The following is a 21,570-nucleotide window of genomic DNA, read 5'->3' on the forward strand; positions in this document are numbered from 1 at the left end:
TGGCCGCTGGAGGCGGGGCCAGGCACTGGGGAACCACAACAACAAACAGAGCCGGGAGCGCGCGGGGGGGGGGCGCCGCGCGCCGCCGACGGACACGCACTTCCGAAACTGCGCCGCAGCTCCCACAATGCGCCGCGCCAGTCCCTACGCACTCCAATGAGATGCGTGAGACGGAGTCACGCGGCACCGACAGAGCCAATCAGCCGCGCCCTTCCCTGCACCGCCCCACCGCGGCGGGAGCGGGAATGTCACGCGGTAGGAAGGAACGAATAAGAAGACGATTCGCTACCCACGTGGTCTGCCCCGGGTGCGTGATTGGCTACTTGGGTGTGCTGCTTCCGGGTTGGTGGAAAGGGCGCGAAATGTGATGTCGCAGGGCGGCTCTTGACGGCGGGCGAGCGGCTCCGGGCTGCGCGGCCGCTGTCGCCGCTGTCGCCGCTGTTTCGGCAACGCCCCGCTGGGCCGCACCGCCGGCGACCGGCTCTCCTTGCGGCTGGATTGTTGGGGCCGGCCGAGCGGAGCGCGGCGAGCTGGGCGCGGTGCCGTTTCGCCTTGGCGCGCTGACAGGGCTCGTCTCTGCTTCCGAGCTGCCGCCGCGCAAAGGTCGGTCAGGTGGTTTCTTTTTGTTTTCCGGCCTTGAGATACTTCTTGTAGGGTCTTATCCGTGTTGTTTGGTGTAGGCAGTTTCCACGGTCCTTTTTTCCTCATCTATATGTTCTGTCTTCTTGGCGTCCTTTTTCCCCTAGAAAGCTCCTTTTATTCAGTGAAGCTTGTGTGCGTCCTTGCTGAGTTTCTGTTTGTAAAGTCTCAGTTTGTCGCTTTGACTACAAGAGACTTCACAGGTTTTAATAGTGAACGTTCACAGTAAGAACTCCATCTATACCGTAAAGCCTCACTTAAGAAACAGTAGCCAAGTATTTGATACTGTTCAGCACGTTATTGAAAGCCATGCAGGAGACTATGGTCACAGCATGCAACAGATCAGAAACAAAGCTAATTACTTTTTTCTTTCTGTAGACTGTTTTTGGATGTAAATTATGGCCTTCTCGGCGATTGCTGTTGGAGATGTACAAAATGTGCTTTCAGCAATGCAGAAGAACTTGGAGTGCCCAATATGGTATGCCAGATGAATAATTTGAACTCTGTATTAGTATAGTGAAAGAGACTTTTGTATTTATCTTCAGATGTTTTGTTGGATCTGTGGATTATCAGCAAAAATAATTATGTTTTAAGGCTGAGTATATTGATGTTTTGCAAGGCTCAAATGAGAAAGCACAAGACAGAGTCTGTATTTTGCTCTGATCTTCTAGTAATATTTTTTTTTTCTTTTACAACCTAAACTTGTCAGTCCTCTGTCTAGTCTGTTCCAGTATGGCAAATTAAAATTTAAAAAAATCCCAAAATAAGAGTGACTGCAACTGGGGAATGAATAATGCATGCAAAAGTAACGCTGAGACTGCTTTTGGCTCTCAAGCTATGTTTTGCTATAGGCATAAGTTAGACTGTTCTGCAATAATAGTGTTGTATTTCTTTTGGCTGTTATTGTCCAAGTTATGTTGTTGAAGCAGTTTTATTAAAATAGTTGTATTAACTGTTTTACATACTACTACTTGGTTGTAGAGAAAGCACAATCATAGGGAGGCTTCCCTGTGTGCATACATGCAGTCTGAAGAGCACAGAACCTTTCTTATGTAACTAGGGTTTGTAACCCGGTGTATTCTTCAGTTAGAGCAGTACATTTTTTTAAGTTTTTATTTGGTTTTAGTGTGTGTTGAAGACAGATTATATTTTAAAGAAAGTTGAACAAGTGAGTTCAAGCTTTGCTGAAATGCCTACTATCAACTTAAATGTTAATTTTCACATGGTGCTTGACAGAAATGGCTTTAAAATAGAAAACCAGGAGAAAATTATAACTTAAATATTTGTGTTAACATAGCTGTGCATTTAATTTATACAGACACAGTAAGAGTCCAGTCGTGAGAGGTCGGTGCTGATGACAGAGTCACTAGTGTTCTAACACTGACTTTCCTGCCCTGCTGAACTGGCATTTCCAGAAAATGTCTGTTTGCTAGAGGCAGACCAAGGTTATGAAGAGCTGGTAGATGTGTATATATCATATAATGACAGTATTTATTGCTGTACCTGGTTATCAAATGGAAAGCTTTCAAATGTGTCCTCCGCCCCACCAAGATTTCATTTTTCGGTTCAAAAACTTACTGTATTTCTGAAACTTATTTTCTTGCTCCTATTTTATATGTAACTTTGGTGTTCTTGTGTTCCTTAATTTTTCTTTTTTGTAGCTTGGATATGGTAGAAGAGCCAGTTTCAACAAAATGTGATCACGTATTCTGCAGGTAGGTTTGAAAACTAGTAATTGCAATGCTTGGTCAATCTGTTCTTATTCTCTATGTAAATTTCTTTGATTTAGTGCTAATGATGTATACTGTGTTTTGATTACTTAATATGTAGATATTTTAGGGGGAAAATCAATTCTGAATAAGCAATAACTGCAATTTCTCCAGTGTATCAAGGAAAATGATTAATTCATCATAACACCAGAACAAGAATACAGAAATTCAACTTGATAATGAAGGATTTTTACTAAGAGATGCATGCCTAGGATCAGTTTTAAAGAAAATAAAATCCTCCCTTTTGTTACCAACGTAACTGTTCTTTTTTCCTAGGTTTTGCATGTTCAAACTCCTCAGCAAAAAGAAAAAAGGTGTGATACAGTGTCCTCTGTGTAAAACTGAAGTTACCAAGAGGTAATGGATCTTTGCAAGTGGACTAGAGGATGATAGGTTGAGCGCTAGACAAAAGCAGATAATTGTCTTAGAAAGGTCTTAGAAGACTGAAATAAACAAGAAAAGGTGGTTATTAAGTAAACTCAATTTCTAAAGGAGTAGCTCTTTAGTGCTCTACTTCAATGTAAATTTTTTTCAGGTGATCACAGGTGAAGAAGCAGGTGTTCGTGCTATCAAGTATAGACTGTGTTATTGTTCAGTCATAACAACTGGTTTCTCTGCTAAACCTGTTAGGATAATACAAAATTTTCTTTTTGTGATAGTTTTAATTCCTGTATTAATTTGGGGAGGGGGAATTTTGTTGTTATTCTTTGGCAATAATTTCTCATTGTGTTATCTTTCACTTTGGAGTTTTACTGTTTTGGTTGTTTGTTTGTTTGTTTAGCCTAAATTCTAAGAGAATTAGTAATAGTTTTTTGTCCTAGAACTAAGTTGTTGTGGTGATGTTATTTCAGAAGCCTGAAAGAAAATTCCAGATTTAAACAACTAACTGAAGGATTGTTGGAAATTATCCGTGCATTTGAGCTAGACACTGGAGTAAAGTGTAAGTATTGTGAAGGTATACCCTCCACTTTTTTTTTTAACAAAGTTTTGACATTTTTATCATGATCATTTTCAGGGCATCTCATTTAATGTGCAGTGTGCAGTATAGGAAGAAATATCAAAAGTTTTTACTGGGCTGTAGAAGCATAAGTTCCTTTTAATTTCCCAAGGTTTCCTCCAGTATCCTCTTGAACAGTCTTAATGGTTTTTACTGTGCATTTGGGGACTCCAGACAGTCTTATTTTCAGCTCATGAAATACAGCTGAATCAAATAACGTTTAATCTATAACTGTGTAGCAAAGCCCTACTCTTTGTTATGCCTAATTTTGCAGCTTGACTTAGAAAGTTTTAACGTCTGAATTAGCAAGTGCTATAACGGTGTATGTTAACTTGTGCCATCCAGGTGTTCCCTTCTGGAATGTAAGTTTATCCTTTCTAATACTCAGTACCTTGCAAAGGGTTTTGGCAAGTCAGATAAATGCTTGTTTGTATTTTGAGAAACAAGATATTGTTGCTGGGGGTGGGTGGTGGTTTGTGGATTTTGGTTTGTGGTTGTTTGGTATTTTTTACTGTATCATGCTATGAAAACTAGGCTCTTTTCAAATTATTTTCAACTTGTTCAGTCATTCTAAAATCACTAGTATTAGATCCTGTTCTTGCTAGATTATGCATGTAAGGAAAATTAGTTGGCAGGATCAAGATTTTATGTAATACTTGAAAAGTACTCATAAAGAACAATCAGACTAATAATTATCAAAGAAAGAAATCTGATTTAATTGTATTTTAGCTGCATAGAGTCTATGCAAAGCTATTTTATTTATATATAATGCCTGTTTTCATGCTCAGCGTAAGAAAATACTTTTGCTTCTCTTTCCTATTAACATTTTTTAGTTTTAAATTGTCATCACTTTCCTAAAGCATCCCCAGGAGCCACTGCTGCTGAATCCATCAGTAAAGAAAGTTCTGTCATCCAAAGTAAGGGCTTCAGAAAGAGGAAAAAAAGCGCTAAAGAAAATGGACAAGAAAACTGCACCTTGGTATTTTTTCCCCCCAGTTTACTTTTGTGGATTGTTTAGTGTTTTACTCAGCATGTGTATACATACATATACATAAATGAATGGAATGGGAGATTTTGGGTTGCTTTCAGATCGCTGTTTGACTTGAATATTATTCCAGACAAGAACATCTTAATATTTTTGTCTTCCTAGCCTACTTAAAAAAGTTGTCTGCATAAAATGACCTGAATTTAAAAGTAATACTGAAAATAGGATTGAAAGCTTCTTTGTGCTGCTTGTTCAATGAGGCTGTCCAACTACCAATAAGCTTTTTACTTTTTTGGTAGTTAGACTATGAATGTGTCTTAAGAATTCTTAAGACATTACCCAACTTGGGGTGATTGCTCTGTGCATGAGTTTGTCCATGGTATGTTGCTTCTTGTTTCATCTGCCTAATGCTGAGTAGAATGTTATAAAACTTAGTTATTTGAGCTGTTATATGCATGATAGTTGTTTCAATTAATGCATTCCCTTACTGGTATCAGAATGATAAATTACATGTGTTGGATTTTTGTATAGGAGCTGCCAATTTAAATACTTGGTTCATATGTGTTAGCCCCCCCTGCTGTAGTTTAAATGTTGACAACTTACTTTTTGGAAATAGCCTGCTCTTATAAATATCTGTTTCTTTCTGATTTCCTGTCAGCAGGAAGCTACTGTGGATAAACAGCTTACAGATACCAGGATCAAAAGGTGTCTCCTAAGAAAACAGAAATACAGCTCTGGAAAAGGGACTTACATAGAGTTTGGTAAGATCTGTTGTAGAGCCACACTAGTTGTTGAGCTTATGCATAATGCTTGGAAAGTAATAAAAGGTGCTGAGGTTCAAAGTCTTTTATAAACATTAATTTCTCTGTAACACCCAAAATGAGAACAAAGGAACAAATGACAGACAATTCAAATGTGGTAAATCAAGGGATAAAAAATTTATTGTATTGTAGGAAATAACACTGCTGTAGTAAACCTTTAAGGCTCAGTGTGCAAGATCCAAAGACGACAAGATACTTACAGATGTGTAAAAAGTTTTAGTTGTTGTAAGTAATTACTATGGTTTTCTAAAGAACGTTAAGCCTTGTCATTAGTGCTTGAGGCTGTAGTTAATAACCAGATACAAGAATGAAATTAATTGGTAAAAGCATATTTGGTCTCTGTCTCCTAGTTTTCAGAACTTCCTTTTTGTCTTGTCCTCACTGCTGTGAGAAACGAGAGATGCTGTGCATATTTTATTTTCTCTCTGTTCTTTCAAAGAAGGAATCGCTCCTCTTAAAGGATAGTGTTCATTGCCTCTCTTTTTCATTATTGCTTCTGACAAGATCACTCAAAGGATCTAAGACAGATATTTGAATATATTACTCTGACTTCCAGGTTAAAAATTCTAAATACTGGCAGCTGTTTAATGTATAAATTTAGAAATTAGAAACTAACTTTTAGCTAATTAACACTTAGAAGCTCTCTGTTACCAGCCACTGAATTTAAGGAGAACCTTACTCTGGAGGCACGTAGACGTTTATACATAGCAATCATTGTAAGTAGGCAAAGCACTGCACAACTGATTTCATCTGACAAACGTCTACCTCAGAAAGAACTGATCATGCTTCTGTTATAATAAACACTGAATCTGGCAAGTCATCTTTCAGTCATTTCAACCAGACTAACAGCTGGTTTGTTTTTAGGCTCTGATTCATCTGAAGATCTTTCTAAACAGGCAAGCATTCCTGGGTAAGTTAAGGTGATTAAGGAATTAATACTTTTTAAAGACAGTAATTCTGTATTCTCATTTCTTTGTTTTAGGACTTGGAATTCTTCAAGCTAACAAGTAATTTTCAACTTGGAAGGCAGCAGGGTAGAATGGGTAGCTGATTATCATCAGTCTGTCTTATGCTTTAAAAATGTTTTTTAAATGTTTTGTTGCTTACACAGACATTAGATCTTCACAAGAAAAGCATGTACAGTGCTTTAGAAAGTAAATATTACTTTCAGGAATGTGGAGGGGGATCTTCTAAAGAAATGGTATGAAACTCTGAAGGGTTCTAGTTGTGGTAATTGTCAGTCATGCTGCCTGACTTCTCCAAAAACTATTTCAGAGACCAAAAAGGGAAAATTAAGCTTCATTTTCTATTAAGTCTAATGTAGTTTTCTCTGTAATGAAAGTAGATTTCCCTTCCCAGCAGGTTAGAAGACAAAGAAGCACTTCAGGTTTCAGCTCAAGAAAAGCTGGAAGAACTTAGGAGTGCTGAGAAGTGCGACATACAGCCTGCCGAGCTGGGTGCTCAAGAAATTATTCTACCAAACGACATAGGTGTGTTTGTTATTTTGGTGGCAAAAATTAAGCTTGAAAGAAAGACCACGGGTTAACATTTTGATTTCACATCCTTAAATAGATATGTTTGCAGTCTTGTATATTGTTTTGTTGACACCTACAGCTAGTGACAGTATAAAATAAGACTCTGCCTGTAGACTAGATACTTTAAATGTGGGTATTCTGTGCATGGGAACAGAAGGGAAAAAATTACTAGATCAAAATGCAAAACACATTATATTCTACATAAGCTATATTATCCCTCTGTAATACAAGTTGAGAGCACTGGTAATTCATGTAAGAGGTTGGATGAACATATGTCACATGATCTTTCTATTTCTAGAGAGAGATTTGTGCTGTGTAATATTCTGGTTTTTGGGGGAAATAAGAACAGTTATTTTAAAACAAAGTAGCCATTAATCTTGTAATTGTTCTTGTGTGTGTGTGTAAAATAGGCCTTAATAATTTATAATACCTATAAATCTTCAGGTGAAAGTGATTCCTCTAAGGAAGGCTTGAACAAGAAAAGCACTCCAAACATCACTGAGTGTGCCAAACCTGGCCCTGTGAATATGATGGGATACAAGAGTTGTCCTTTAAATTTTCTTGCCATAGACCTACTTGCAGAGCAGTGTGACAGAACAGATAATGCCAGTCCCTTAATGAATGGGGAAACAGAAGAAATGGAAACAGAACAAACCCAATGTAGTAGTAAAAGCAAAGAATTTGACTTAAAAGATACCTCAGCGAGCAGGCTAGATAAAAGCAAGGAAATAGGTATTGCTGTACAAAGTGTGGAAGCTGTGGAAATATATGAACCTGAAAATGATTCTTCTCACAAAAAAGAACTTCCTCTTGAGAAATTACTTCAGCCAGAGACACTTCACTGTGCTACCCCAAATCAAGTCTCTAGGAAGAGACTGAAGCGAAGCATTCAGAAAGTCAATGAATGGTTCTCAAAAAGCAATGAGATTCTGTCTTCTGATTCTTCCCAGGATGATTCTGCTGGAGCAACTAATGTTTCAGGTGAAAGAGATGCATGTTCATCAGATGAAGACTCCTATGTTTCAGAAAAGACTGACCCTATGGTAGATTCCGTGAAAATTGCAGTGACTGAAGAAAATAAGAGATGGTCAAAACAAAAAGTGGATAGCATCAAAGACAAAATATTTGGGAAAACATACAGGAGAGAGAGGAAGTCAAATCATCCAGTTATGTTGAGAGACATTTTACCTACTACAAAAAAAGCAGATGAAACTGCTAATGAGAAGGGCTTGAATAATTCCAGCAAAGACAGAATAAAAGGAGAAAGGAAAATTGCCTCTGTCCTGCAACCTAAGGATTTAATCAAGCAAAAATATATAGAAGAGGCAGATGACTGCCCTCAAAGTGTTAACTGGTACCTTGGAGCAACTGAAAAGAAAAGATGTGATGAAAGTTCTGCTATTAATGAGAATCACCTCCCTGAAAACAGAGAGAAAAATAAACTAGCAGAACTTAAGGAAGGGGAAGGTTTTGCATGCAATGAAGCTACTGAAAAGGTGACCAGTGAGCTCCGTGATGAGGAGCTACAACTGAACAACTGTGATCAGAAAAGCACTAAAAAAGGTTCTGCAGCAAAAAGATGCAGGCGTTCTACTAGAACCGTGTGTGCTTTAGAGTTAGTAGTGGATATAAACTCTGTTTCCCCTGATCCAGCTGAGCCACAGATCGATAGCTATCCAAGCAGTGAAGAACCAAGGAAAGGTCAGTCTGAGCAAAGAAAAGTCAGGCGAAGCAGGAGGCTTCAGCTACTTTCTGAAGAAATGACAAAAGAAACAGGAGAAGACGTAGTAATTAAGGGAGCCAGAAAGTATGACAGCGATCATGGAATCCAAAGGAATGTGTTAGTTCACGCTTCTGAATGCAAGGACCCGTGTGACCCCCAGAGTATGTTGAGTGACAAGCCACTGGCTGATCTGAAGGGAGGTGATCTGGAAGCAAGCAAAATACAAATTAGCATAAATAACTCATCTGATGCTGCAGAAACTGAAAAAAGTCTCTTCAATCCTACATCTTCATGTCAGCATTCCAATTGTAGTTCCTTTGTACCCGATACAGGTTCTCAAGAAGATGCAATACTTGGTAATCCTTTCCTTCTACAGTCTCCTTCAATACCCATTAAGCAAACTGCTTCCCAGCTGACTGAAGAAATGACTGAATCATGTATTGCTTTTCCCCAGGGTAGTGGAAACAATATAAAAAATATTCCAGGGGACTTCAGAACTGAAAAGGTGCCAGTGACTAAAAAAGTGTTGGAGTTGACCAAAGAAGCTGAAGATAGTGAGTTAGACACACAGTATCTGCGAAATGTATTTAGGCATTCAAAACGCCAGTCGTTTAGCCTTTATCCTACTCCCATGAAGGCATGTACAGTACAAGATGCTGCTTCTGAAGCTGTAAAGGTATCATGTGTTGATGAGGAAGAAAAGCATAGCAAACACTTAATAGCAGAAAACTTGCAAGAAGAGAAAACAACTGCTGAAAACTTGGGGAGGATTTGTGAGAAAGAGAAGCTTAAGACATATGAAACTGCTTGTATTAATCCTGTGACTTGCTTTGTCAGCACCACTGAATATATGCACACAGGGGAACACCAAGAAGATGTGTTACAGGTTGCAAATCAAGGGAACCTGACACCAATAAGAACGGGTGCTGCTAGGACTGAAGACAAAACCAGATCACAAGGAGAGCAGGGAAATGGAGAGACAGTGTCAATTGACATAGGGGTAGAAAGCGAATTGAGACAGAGTCCGGTCAAAAGTAATAGAAGGCAAAGTGATCAGAGTAATACAGAAGAGCACATTTTCAAAATAACGGATTTAAACACAATTAATGAAATATGCCTCAGTTCAGAGAACAATCAGGCAGGAAAGGCCAAAGTTGTTGACAGCAAAGGACCAATACTACATTTTCAGACCAGATTTATGAGAGCTACTTGTAAGCAAAGGCCTCCTGAATTCAGCTGTGAAGTCATTGGGAAAAAAAGTAGCAAAAGAGAAAGTCAGCAAGTAAAGGGGAATGAAGAACAAGAAACCCAAACTGCTAGCACAGGGATGCCTGAGTGTTTAGTTACAGAGACTCTAGAAGAACCTAAAGTGAGTAGTGATTGTACAGGTTTGTCTGACACTCCCGATGGGTTACTGTGCTCTGATGATGATACTGAAGAGAAAACCAACATTTCTGAAACTGATAGGAGAGAGAGATCTGCTGTGTTTGTAAAAAAAAGTGACAAAGCCCTGGTAAAAGAACTACACAATAGAAAAGTTAGTTCTAAGCCAAGATCTCAGGGTATCCGAAGATCCCGAAGAAAGGCACAGAAACTGCAGTCTTCAGATGAAGAGTCTAGCGAGGATGAAGATTTACCATGTTTTCAGACACTAATATTTGGCAAATCAGTAAGCACACCTTTGCAGATCAATAAACAAGTGACTTCTGTGGTAGGGTCTTCAGTAAGTCCTATCACATTGCCTCACAATGGAAGTCATTATCACAATGACATGCAGAAAATGCCTGAAGCTGCCCTAAGCAATGGGTGTGTTTCACCAAGCCAGGAGTCAGAATGCTCTGTCAATTTATTTTCTTCACAGTCCAACGTGTCCGAAGAATCGGGTGATGGAGCACTAGAGCTGAAGAAACCTTTAATACAAGTGCATACATCCAAACAAGTGAGCAACGTGAATGACAGCAAAGACGTTTTTCAAAGTTGTAATGGAGCACTGAAGAGAAGCAAAACTAGCTTCAAAGATGAATGCCAAGAAGACCCAAACATGGGAGCAAAACTAGGTACAAACCAAGACCTTTTATATCTCTGCAACTGTGTTAGTAATGTCATTGCATCTAGGTTTTTAGTGTTTGCATGGAAATTTGTTCTGTATTTATGGGATGCTTACTCTTTTAGAGGAGTGTATCATCCCTAAGCAATCAAAAGACCCTCAGTCATTTCCTGAAAATTAAGCTCTCCTGATATCCTTTGTTCAGAGCAAAAATTGATCAACTGGGCACTAGAGGCCAGAGTGAGTCTGTCTGATGGGCATTAATTTTTTAGTTAAACGCAAGCTTTCTTACTGCAAAGAGATATTTGCATCTAAGAACAAAATTTCAAGAAGTCTACTTAAGCTGTTTCCCTGGATGAAATGTGTGTTGAAATTGGCTCCAGAATTCTGTAGTGACCTTATCTTGACCTCTTTATAGCTTTCATAAATATTTAGGACTCTCATTACTATTGAAACACTGAATTCTATTTACGTTGCCATATGTCTGTCTGATACAGTTTTCTTCCAAATGTTCACCTGAAGTTGATATGCCCTTCTAACTGAAGTGTTTTCAAAAGTTGTCATTTTATTGTTATAGTTAACAGTTGGCTAAAAGATCTGTGTGGTAAGAGATTATGATTGATGTTTGTTCTTTGGTTGTTTTTTTTTCTTTTAACTAACTCAGATTTTCTTCCGCTTTCTTTAAGGTGAAGCATCTGGATATGACAGTGAAACAAGCAATGTAGAAGATTCTTGCGAACCCTTCTCTCAGGGTGAAATCCTTACTACACAGGTAACTAAGTTTATGCACTAAATTCTAAACCTATTTTGATTCTAGAATATAAGCAACTACATGAAAGCTGTGAAGTCAGTGTAGTGGGAAACTGCTTTCATTGTAATTCCTTGTGTCACTAGATTACTTCCAAGAGCATAATTAATGAAGAATTGTAGAACTGTTTCTGTGCCATTCTTTGTCCAACTTTGTCTGCCATGGTAACATTACGTTCTAATGGCCATAACTTGTTATGTGGTATTGATTATAGTGCTTAATTGTGGGAGATGCTAGTTAATACTAATCCCCACACTTGACCAACCTGGGTTGAATGGAATAGTGGCAGTACGGATTGGTGGGAAGCTTCTTGGTTTGTTTTATGGTGAGAGTTTTTGTCTGGGCGTTTTTATTGATTCAGCAACAAGGAAGATTCACACGGTGCCAGTGCTAGAGCTGCAAACATTGTATTCAGTGCTATGGAAACTGACCTAGGGTTTTTGCAGTATTTGTCACAGCATAAGCACCACAGTCACCTTTTGAACACATAGTAAAAGCTAACTTAAAATAATTCTGCTGTTTCTAATTTTCAAGTGTTTGTTAAATAAATGAATCTTGCTGTTTAAAACTGAGTTTGCTGATGTTGGCACAAATGTGTATCATTTGCAGCAGAAGAATGCTATGCAAAATAACCTAAAAAAACTCCAGCAAGAAATGGCTGTACTTGAAGCAGTTCTAAAGCACCATGGAAGTCATGACAAGAAGGAGGAAATTGTTTCAAGGAGTAATTTCCCATTTCCTTCAGAAAACACTGAGCAGAAATCTGGGACCAGGCTAAACAGTCCGTCTGTCTTATCAAATCTCTCTGGAAATGTGACCGGGAGTCCAAATAACTCTTCTTCCTCTGTAAGGCTTCTTAACCCTCAGACTGCAGAAGCAACAGATAGTTCTGTTGTAGCTCAGAATGCTAATAAAAGCTGCACTCAAGAACGTAAACTGAAGAAAAATGTGCGTTTTCCTGTAGCTGTTCTGCACAATGCAGCTGGGAAAGAAAACAATGCAAATCCTGTTGTGACTAACAGGAAAGAAATGTCGATCGTGGTATCAGGTCTGAATCAAAGTGAACATGTAAGTGTATTTTGGAAGTTTTAGAGATCACTTGTTAACAGTTCTTGTTTACCACCATAGTCCTGGACACAGGTATAATGGAAACTAATCTTACAGGAATTGCAGATCAGTATTACAGCAACTCAAGGTCAAACTTTTTCACTCCTAAAAATATGAAGAATGCTGCCTGTAAATGACACTATTAAACTTGGTGAATTTGAACTTTTAATATTACTGCTGTCTAGAGTAAAAAGACATTATTCCAAAACAAGACTTGATTTCTAGAAAGCATTGGGGCTTGGAGGAGAGGGGGCTGGTTGCTTTTTAGTTCCCTTCATGTTCTCAGGTGCTGCTGCTTTACTCAAATTCTGAACCATAGTGAGGACTTGTGTAGTTGAATAAATTCTGATTTGCTGATAAATCTGTTTGTACAATGCATTTCCAGGAGGATATGGCTTTTGGTTTATAAACTACTAACCAAGAGCTCTCCTTTACGTTAGCCCATTGAATGGTGCTAAAATTATTGACTTTTAAGTAAATGTAAATTCTGTGTGCCAACACAAATAAAACCATGACTTTAAAGTCGTATATGTTATGCTCCTATAAACTGGAACTGTTGTTTTTTAGTCTATTTCACTAGCTATGAAATTTGTTTACTATTTTTCAGTTGGTGGTCCAGAAGTTTGCAAGAAAAACTCAGAGTACTTTATCTAATCACATTACTGAAGGAACAACCCATGTCATAATGAAAACAGGTTGGTTTGCTGTATTTATGCGAACAAATCCTATATTTACACATCATATACTATTCTAACTGTATGCTAACCGACAAGCAAGGCAGTTGAGCAATAAATTTGAGTAAGTTTGAGGAGAAGATATTAATTGCTTTCTCCTCTATCATTAATTTTTGTTTAAACTTGGGAATCTTTCTTGTTCTATTTTGCAAAACTGGAGTGAGGGTATGTTTTGCTTCCCTGTGTGATTTGAAGTTAATGTTACTTTTTTTTTTCTCCTCAAGCTTTTTGGTTACAATTTTCAGGTGTTTACAGCACGTTAACATGAAGTAGTTCAGAACCAACAAAAAGAAAGCAAGATAATTCCTAAATAAATGGGATACAGAGAATCTGGAAATAAAATATAATCCCCTTGGAGGGGATTATAAATGCTCTTCCGTTCTAAAGTTCTGAAATAAACTTATCTTTAGTAGAAGACTGGAAGCGGGTGTTAACTGTGTGTATAACTGATGGTAGTTGATTGTGAGGCCCTGCTTCCATAGGAGCAAAGCAGCATTTCCATTTAATCAAAACTATTATTTGCATCCTTAATGAAGGTGCTTAAATTTAGTTTCTGCTCTTTGGTAGAGCTCAAGAAACCCATTACTAAAACTTGAAGGAACTTTATAGAAACTTGAGTACAATACTAGCGTTTCAAGTGTGACAAATGTATTCTGAAACAGATAGCATTATATTTGCTTAAGAAAAGCATTGAATTCATCAGTAAAATTAAGTTACTATGTTGCTGTGTGTAGGCATAGGTTATATTGAAGTTCCCTGGTTAACCTAGTACCTAGTCTTTAACCAACATTTCCTTAAAAACCAAAATATTTTGAGCCAAATCTGATGGTGGGTATACTATATACTGTGCTTGCATTTTGCTTCATATCTTTACCTTGCCTTGTATCTTTTTAGGTGCAAATAAGCTGTGTTGTTTTTTTCACTAATGGCAAAACTGAAAGATCTTGTTCTTGTTTGCTGTGCAGATAAGGAGCTGGTGTGTGAGCGGACACTGAAGTACTTTCTAGGTATTGCAGGAAGAAAATGGGTAGTTAGTTATCAGTGTAAGTATAGCTGGTTTTGGAGCTAAGTGGTGTCTGCCCTTCTACCACAAATGTACTCTTTGTGTCTTGACATCTAATGTTTTGCATTTTCTTCTAAATATTTTAACATAAATAAGTACATAATCCCCAAACAAACAGCAACATCAGGTTTCTTTCTCTTCTGAATAGTTTTTCTGCTTTCAAATTGGAAAACACATTGGATTGCTCTGCACCCTGACAAAAGCCTTTCCTCCCCCTTAATTTAAATCTGAGATGCATGGCATCCTTTAGTGTGAAATTCGTAATAATTGTAAAAGGTAAAAAAAATATTTATTTTGGGCATCATAACTGTATTCAGTACAAAAACGTTCAATTTAATAGAGGAATTAAGTCAAACTGTTTGCAGTGGGAAAACAGTTTTGCTGGATAAATTGACTTGTCCTGTCTCTTTAGGGGTAATCCAGTCTTTTAAAGAAGAAAGAATACTGGATGAGGTAGGTCACATTGCTTTAAGCAAGGAGAAGAGTCTCCTATTATAATGCAAAATGAGTTGTGGGTTTGTTTTTTTAGTAAACTGAAGATATGCATCTCTTCTTCATACTTTTGTAGCAGTTTAGACTGCATGGAAGTTTTGGAGAAGTTTCAGGGAAGTATTGGGAAAATGGTGGCTTGAGTCATATGTAGGCATGAAATTATCAGCTGCAGCACTTCATTTGCTATTAGTCTATATATAGTAAGTGAATGCCTAGAAATAAAATAGATGTTGAAGATCTAGAGGTTATATACTGGTAATTAATTTCTATCAAATTAGACTTTGCTATTAAGTTAATTACAGTCTTAGACATAAGGTTTTCTGTTCTGAATTCTGACCACTTTTTTGTGTTCGAATGCTGAATGCTGATCAGGAAAGCAGTCTCAGTCTCTTAACTTCTGATGGCTTCTTTATGTTATGTTCCAGGAGAACTTTGAAGTTAGAGGAGATGTAATAAATGGGAGAAACCACCAAGGTCCTAAGAGGGCTAGAGAATCTCAGACTGGAAAGGTACAAGCACACTAGGAATGTTGTGTCCTGTTATGTCTGTTTGATATATGTGGCTGTGCTACCTGAGTACCTGGAACTTCTTGTAATTTCTCTACTGTTCTGTATATATAGGGTTGTACAAATTAAGTATTTTTATACATGAAAGCAGCAGAGCAAGTATGCCCAAGGGACTCGCTATGCTTCGAGTGAATCCTGTCCTTTTATAACATGGATATAGGATAGCACAGGGTTGGAGGGTTTTGGTGATACTCTCTTGTAGGCTACAAAAAGCTTCAGATATACTTTGTGAAACAGTGATGGCTTGATAACCAGTCCTAGAAGTGACTGAAACCAGCATATTAAGTATCATCCTCTAAAGATGCTATACTATGTTAACATGTTCCTTATTTTTCAGATCTTTAAAGAGTTTGAGATCTGTTGCTATGGACCTTTCACTGATATGACTACAGGTGTGTCATTTTAGTGGAATTCAATTAATTCTTAGCATAAAAAAAAGTTTGGAGCAGGATTGTGTACTGAGTTTTATGTTTGACCTCTTCTTGGGTACTCCTGTATCTCTTTTACTCTGAAACTTTAAAAAAACCTACATGAGGTGTAGTGTAGGTAAAGAACTTTATCCAGTTCTATCTCCAGACAGGTTAGAAACAGTGTTCTCTTCTATTTGGATGTCCTCAGACAACTGTTCTGGCAATTTTGCTTTATTTCAGACCAGACCTTTTATCTAGTTTATCACTGATTCTCTAACAATGAAGGAGAAGCATTAAAATGCTGTCTGGTAATTGCTTAGATGCTATTAAACTCTTGTATTTGAGCATTTTTTCCTTCTGTCTTAGAAAACTGGCACTTAGGAGCTGTTTACTAGCAGTTGACACTTCCTCAGCATAATCACCTAGCAGCAGATGTTAAAAGTGAAACACACAACAAAGGCAGAAGTTTATATACAAAGGAAAAGCTGGACAGTATAGCTTATTTTTGTTAGTTAAAGATCGAATGAAGTATAGTAGATGTTTTGAAAATTTAAGCTATCAATTTTCTACTTAAAATACTTGGACAATTCTTCTCCTTGTTGTGGCTTATTCAGCGGGTACTTTCCAATTTGTCCAATATAACTTTCTTTTTGACTGGATGAAATATCCTTTCCTCTCTTGATATTTACAATAATTACTACAGAGGATGCAGTGCTTTCACTTGCTGCAGTGATCATCAATTATGGCTGTTATACTTGAGAGACTTATTTATCTTCTTCACTATCATTTCAAAAAATTGATGGACATTAAATACTTTTGCTACTTTAGTTAATGAGAGATAATCACAGTTCTAACTTCTGTCTTTTAATTTCATGTCTTATGTCCTTAGGATGAGAGGAAATAAATCGTTACTGACTCTCGTTAAGTTTTGAGCATGCAGTGTTTTGCTTTCTCAGATCTTTGTGTTTCCTTTAGTCCTGACTAGATGGTGAGGGAGAAGGGTGAGTTGAGTCCGCAGCAGGCTAGAAAGTGAATGGACTTATCCTCTACTAAGGCTTACATTTCTTTCAAATTATGATCGTTTTTATCTTGGAACAAACACAAGAGAGCTTAGGGAAGAGTATCAGTTTCAATGTTATAAAAAAACATCGGAGTAATAGACTGTTTATCTGATTTCTTCAGAACATCTAGAATGGATGGTGGAGCTTTGTGGTGCCACTGTAGTGAAGCAACTTCATCTGTTCACACACAGAAAAGTAAGTGCTAATGAATGTTACACTTGGTGCGTGGTCTACAGTTATGAAATAAACAACCTGTTTAAAGATTATACAGCCTTCAGGGGCTTGTCAGACACTTGTCACATACCGGTGTGATAGCAAGAGCTGTCTACACAGTCATGATACCAACCTGCATGGCAGCAGTTCTCATGGTCTAGGCTCTGTCTGCTCAGAACACAGGCCAACCTGTAGTGGAGAGCTGATCAGAGTACTCCATGTAGGACTGGCAGCTTCTTCCAAAATCGGCACCCAGCCTCCCTTTCCAGTGCAAAAAGCCTTTAGTGCCTTAACTCACAGCATTCCTGGAAAGAAATCACTGAAAAATCTTGAACTAATATATTTCTCCCTCTACTACCGCTTCTTAAAGTTCTCTCTGAAGTGATGTACTAAAGCAGAGTTAACTCATTTACTGCTCTCTGTGGATAGGTGTGAGAGTGATTTAATGACAGACAGATAATAGTAGAATTTTTATTTTCTTACCTTGAAATCCTAGAATTCTACTGCTGTTGTGGTTGTGCAGCCAGATGCTTCGATGGGAAACATGGATTACAGAGGTAAAACAACACACTGTCATACTGTTTTATGGTACACGCTGAGTTTATTTATCACTTCAGTCCTTTTAATAGTTTAATATTAGAGAAATTTGTAGAGGAACTGGAATATGATCCTGCTGCATCTGGAGATGTAGGTATGTCTTGGGAGAAAAATCTGGAAGAACAAGTATATTATCTCAAGAATCAACAATAGAGTCTTAAAAGGTAGTCTGGCAGCCAAATCCTTTTCTTAGCTCTGTTGTCCTGCATATCATCAGCTTTACAGAAATTTTTTTAATTTGAGATAGTTTCCAAAAGGTGATGAAGTGTGCCCTTAGAGGACTAGTGAGATCTAGGAAAAAAGCCTCAGGTGGGACAAGATTCTCTTGGTCTGGAAATAATATCTGGCCACAAAGTGTTAACTGATAAAGCTTTGCCTTTTGTTTTTGGCTGTGGGTTTTTTTTTGTTGTTGAACAAAATGCTCCAGAGAAGAGTCTTTGAAGGTGCAAGTGTTCCAGACTGACTTCCTTTTAAATTGGATAGTGGGGAGTTAAGGAGTGAATGGGAGCTAGTTAGGCTGCAGTGGAGTTCAACAAAAAAATTGAGCCAGAGAATGATGTAAAAACAACAGCTGCTTCCATGGCACTGAGAAAAAGAGAAAATAAAGATTTTGAAATGGTGAAGAACAGTGTGGGAGCACTTCAGTAATTTTCTGTTGCTTCTCTCTTAATGAGACTCATTGCTTGTCACAAACTCAGTATGCCCAAGCAGACAGGTACCAAGGCTCTGTCACCAGTGTTCTAAATTAAAAGATAACAAGGACCGTTGTCTGCTTTTAGTATTTATTCTGTGGTGTTGAAAACTTCCTGCCTGACTGCCAAACAGCTAGCTGTTCTTCCTGGAGCAGCAATGTCACCTGCATTGTTAAAAGTAGTAGTGCCACATCACTGGTTTTAGACTCGTAGATTTTTATCAAAGCCTTTAAAATGCCAAAGATAAAGCAAAGGACATTAGTAAACTCACCTTAAGCTTGCTTTGATTAATTTATAACAGTTTTATCACTTGTGTCTTTGTCTTACAGCAATCCAGCAAAAGAGCAATGTTGCCATAGTGACTCGAGAGTGGGTATTAGACAGTGTTGCTTGCTATGAGTGCCAGGAGATGGATGCTTACCTTGTGTCCTAAGGGCAGTCTGCAGTTCTTTTTCAGTTGCTCAGAAATTCTCATCAGTGCTGATATCTTGGTAATTATTTTAAGAACTGAGGATTTTTAAGTCACTTATGCAGAGATTATGTGCATGTAGTGTTCTTGTTCAGAGTAAAATAACTACATGTTTAACAATAAAGCTATGTAAACATTACCATATAAAGATGGAATTACCCACTGTTCTTTAAAGAGTAACTTTTCTAATTTCAAAATAGTTCTTTTAATGTAAAACAAATTTTAAAATTTAGAAAACGTAGAACACTGCCTCCTCAGAGTGATGATGTATTAACCATTGCAGCCAGTTTCTGGACATCTTGGAGACAGTAATTTAAAAGAGTAATATTGGGCTCAGGACTTGAATTAAAACATACTTGCACCCCTGGGTAACCTCCATGTTTTCATTTTGCATAAATACATGACCTAATAAGGGTTTATATAGCAAGACATTGGAATATTATTTTGTGATTACTACTGTGTCAGCCTGCTTAATCTTAGGCCGTGGATTACAGTTCTGAGAACTATACAAATGGCTCTCCTGTTGTATATAAAAATACCAACTTGCCCTAACCAGAAAAATCTGCAAGTATAGCCTCTGGAAAGCCAACACTTGATTCCCAACGTAAAGCAATCCTTGAAACTTCAAGCCTATACCAGCAATGTGTCAGTCTTATTTCTGAGAAGTATATGTGGCACCTATGAAAAGATAATAAACAGATGCACTTTAGTATCCCAGTGACCTCTAATAAGCCCTGTAAGAATCTGCTTCTAATAGTCCCTATCTGCAAACTGAGACTGCAAATAAAATACTTTCTTTCATAAAAAGCAATTTATGTTGCATGTTTCTGTTGCCAAGGAATTCAACTTCATAAATACTTTTGTACTTTCAGAGCAGAAAGAGAACCTGTTTTCATAAAGTTGTTTAAAAAAAAAATTGTAGCTAAGTTCAGAAAATTGTTTGGTGCTTAGATGCTGCTAAGTTGTCCTGGAAAGAAATACAAGAATGTTTATAAATACTGGAATGCTCAAAGGAAATAAAATTACTTAGGCAAGTATTTTACTTAACTGTTTAGTTGCTCTTATGTGAATTAATCACTCATTCTCCTCATTGAGGCTTATATGAAAAAGTATCTTATGTCCAGCCTCCTGGATGGGTGGACTTAATGGAGGAGGTAAAAAAAAGTAAATTAGAATTGCATAGCTGGAATCAGAATTGTAATTTTCATCAACCTTAGAAGCAAATGTTTTATCAAGCGTCTTGCCGTTGCCAGCTTGAGGGGAATGTAGTCTTAACTAGGCACCACTACTGGTGATGCGAGGGCTGGAAGCATTTTCTCAGTTGACATACATTACTGTTCTCTTCTATGTGACAATGTTTCATAACTGCTGAGGCTGTTCAACACAGCCTCACCTTCAGACTGATGCTCCTCTTATCTCTAAAGCCCACATTGGTGTTTTCTGGGTTTTTTTATAATCTACATTTCAAAAGACAGCTGGAGGGGAGGGGGCAATTAAATGCTGCCTGTTAGATGCAAGCAAAAGGCCAAGCAAGACTGTTTTGTGTCTGCTGTTATGAAATTGTCCCTCAGATCTGCACATGGAAGCTGTCTTTTCTAGCAGATAAGGTACTAGCTCCAGCTAGATAATTGTAGGAATGATACCTGTGATGTTGACCTTCTTCCTTGGAGGTGACTAGATCTGTGGAAACTCTGTTTCTGGTAAAGTATCATCTGTGAATTTTTGTAGTAATAGGCATCTCATTTAAGATTTGAATAAACCGAGAGTTGGTAAAGGAAGGGTGTGCTTCCAGAGTCGGATACAGTTTAATGGGAGCTGATACGGCATCTATCATGATATGGATTTGACTTCTCTTCAGGGCACTTCAGGACATGCTCTTGTGGGCATGGTGGGTGGTGTGGTGGTGTTTGGTGAGTTTTTTGTTGGTGGGGGTTTTGTTTTGTTCTGTTTTTTTCCCCCCTGGGTGGACAGTTGGACTCAGTGATCTGAGAGGTCTTTTCCAACTGTAATGATTTTGTGTGATCTGTGTGGTTCCTTAGTTTGACTTCCAGATTCAGTAACAAAGCCCCAGCACTGGGAGCTTCCCAGCCACACTGTGGGCTGGAAATGCCATTTTATACATGAGGATGAAGCTGCATGTCCTCCCTGTCTGCTCATATGCAAGAGCACCTTGCTTTATGACACTTCCCAGGGTAGGAAGCCTCTGAGGTGAATGCGTGTTTGAGACATGGCTAGACCACATTCTGCCTTTTTTAGTAATTACCTGAGGGGAACAAGTAGCAGAATCAAACCTCATTAAAGAACCAGACACCAAGTTAAAGAGGCTGCACACAGTGTCCTAGTAAGCAGCATGTGCCTTTTATGTTGTTCACTAGAGTGAGGGAAGAAACAAAGGAGAGGCTGGTGCTTGCTTTGGTTTGCCTGAGGCTTTGCCACCAGATTTGTAAGTAAAACTGCTCTGCTTTTTTAACTTAACAGGTGCTTTCCTCGATGCAGCTGTATAAGGGTCAACTTCCAAGAAACCTGAGCTCTGCTGTTAAGTGTTTATACCCCCGCAGCTGCAGAAAGAATCTGCTGGACACAGAGCTCTGACCCAGTTTTTCTGGTCAGTGCTTTCTTGACAGAAAGTCATTTTTCAGGCCACGCCTTCTCTAGTAGGACCCAGGGCATCAGAGTAATGCTTTCCTGTACAGAAGTTTTCAATACTACATGAGAGGGTGAGGCAACTGAATTCTTTCCTTCCTCTATTCTCATTTAAATGCTAACTAGTCCGTAATGCAAATGAGAGCTAACCTTGCCTGGAGCAGTAACCGGCTGGCTGTGTCTAGAAGCCCCTACACTA

At 38.2% G+C, this 21,570-nt stretch overlaps 1 protein-coding gene across 5 annotated transcripts; it reads left to right on the plus strand.

The window, feature by feature from the left end:
- Positions 1 to 418: 418 nt before the first annotated feature.
- On the plus strand, positions 419 to 19,744 carry BRCA1 (BRCA1 DNA repair associated). 5 transcript variants are annotated; one of them, XM_051640181.1, is made up of 20 exons: positions 419 to 603; positions 1,018 to 1,117; positions 2,301 to 2,354; positions 2,685 to 2,765; positions 3,260 to 3,348; positions 4,239 to 4,384; positions 5,049 to 5,151; positions 6,076 to 6,121; positions 6,571 to 6,701; positions 7,191 to 10,526; positions 11,203 to 11,288; positions 11,934 to 12,392; positions 13,039 to 13,126; positions 14,131 to 14,208; positions 14,641 to 14,681; positions 15,146 to 15,229; positions 15,624 to 15,678; positions 16,879 to 16,952; positions 17,467 to 17,527; positions 18,589 to 19,744. In XM_051640181.1, the coding sequence occupies exons 2-20, from the start codon at positions 1,038 to 1,040 to the stop codon at positions 18,690 to 18,692; spliced, it is 5,196 nt and encodes a 1,731-aa protein (XP_051496141.1). In that variant the 5' UTR covers positions 419 to 603; positions 1,018 to 1,037; the 3' UTR covers positions 18,693 to 19,744. The 5 variants fall into 5 exon arrangements, with proteins under 5 accessions (XP_051496141.1, XP_051496142.1, XP_051496143.1 ...); XM_051640182.1 differs by having other exon boundaries at positions 5,052 to 5,151; XM_051640183.1 differs by having other exon boundaries at positions 4,266 to 4,384.
- The last annotated feature ends 1,826 nt before the right edge of the window (positions 19,745 to 21,570 follow it).

This window comes from Apus apus, chromosome 25 (assembly GCF_020740795.1).
Source record: "Apus apus isolate bApuApu2 chromosome 25, bApuApu2.pri.cur, whole genome shotgun sequence".
NCBI classification, from domain to species: Eukaryota; Metazoa; Chordata; class Aves; order Apodiformes; family Apodidae; genus Apus; species Apus apus.

What these genes read in the sequence shown, in the direction of transcription:
- BRCA1 (XM_051640181.1), top strand. Translation starts at nt 1,038, where the DNA reads ATGGCCTTCTCGGCGATTGCTGTTGGAGATGTACAAAATGTGCTTTCA. An exon ending in ATGGGTAGTTAGTTATCAGT is followed by an intron (nt 14,209 to 14,640) that starts GTAAGTATAGCT and finishes CTGTCTCTTTAG; the next exon opens with GGGTAATCCAGTCTTTTAAA. An exon ending in AAGAAAGAATACTGGATGAG is followed by an intron (nt 14,682 to 15,145) that starts GTAGGTCACATT and finishes GTTATGTTCCAG; the next exon opens with GAGAACTTTGAAGTTAGAGG.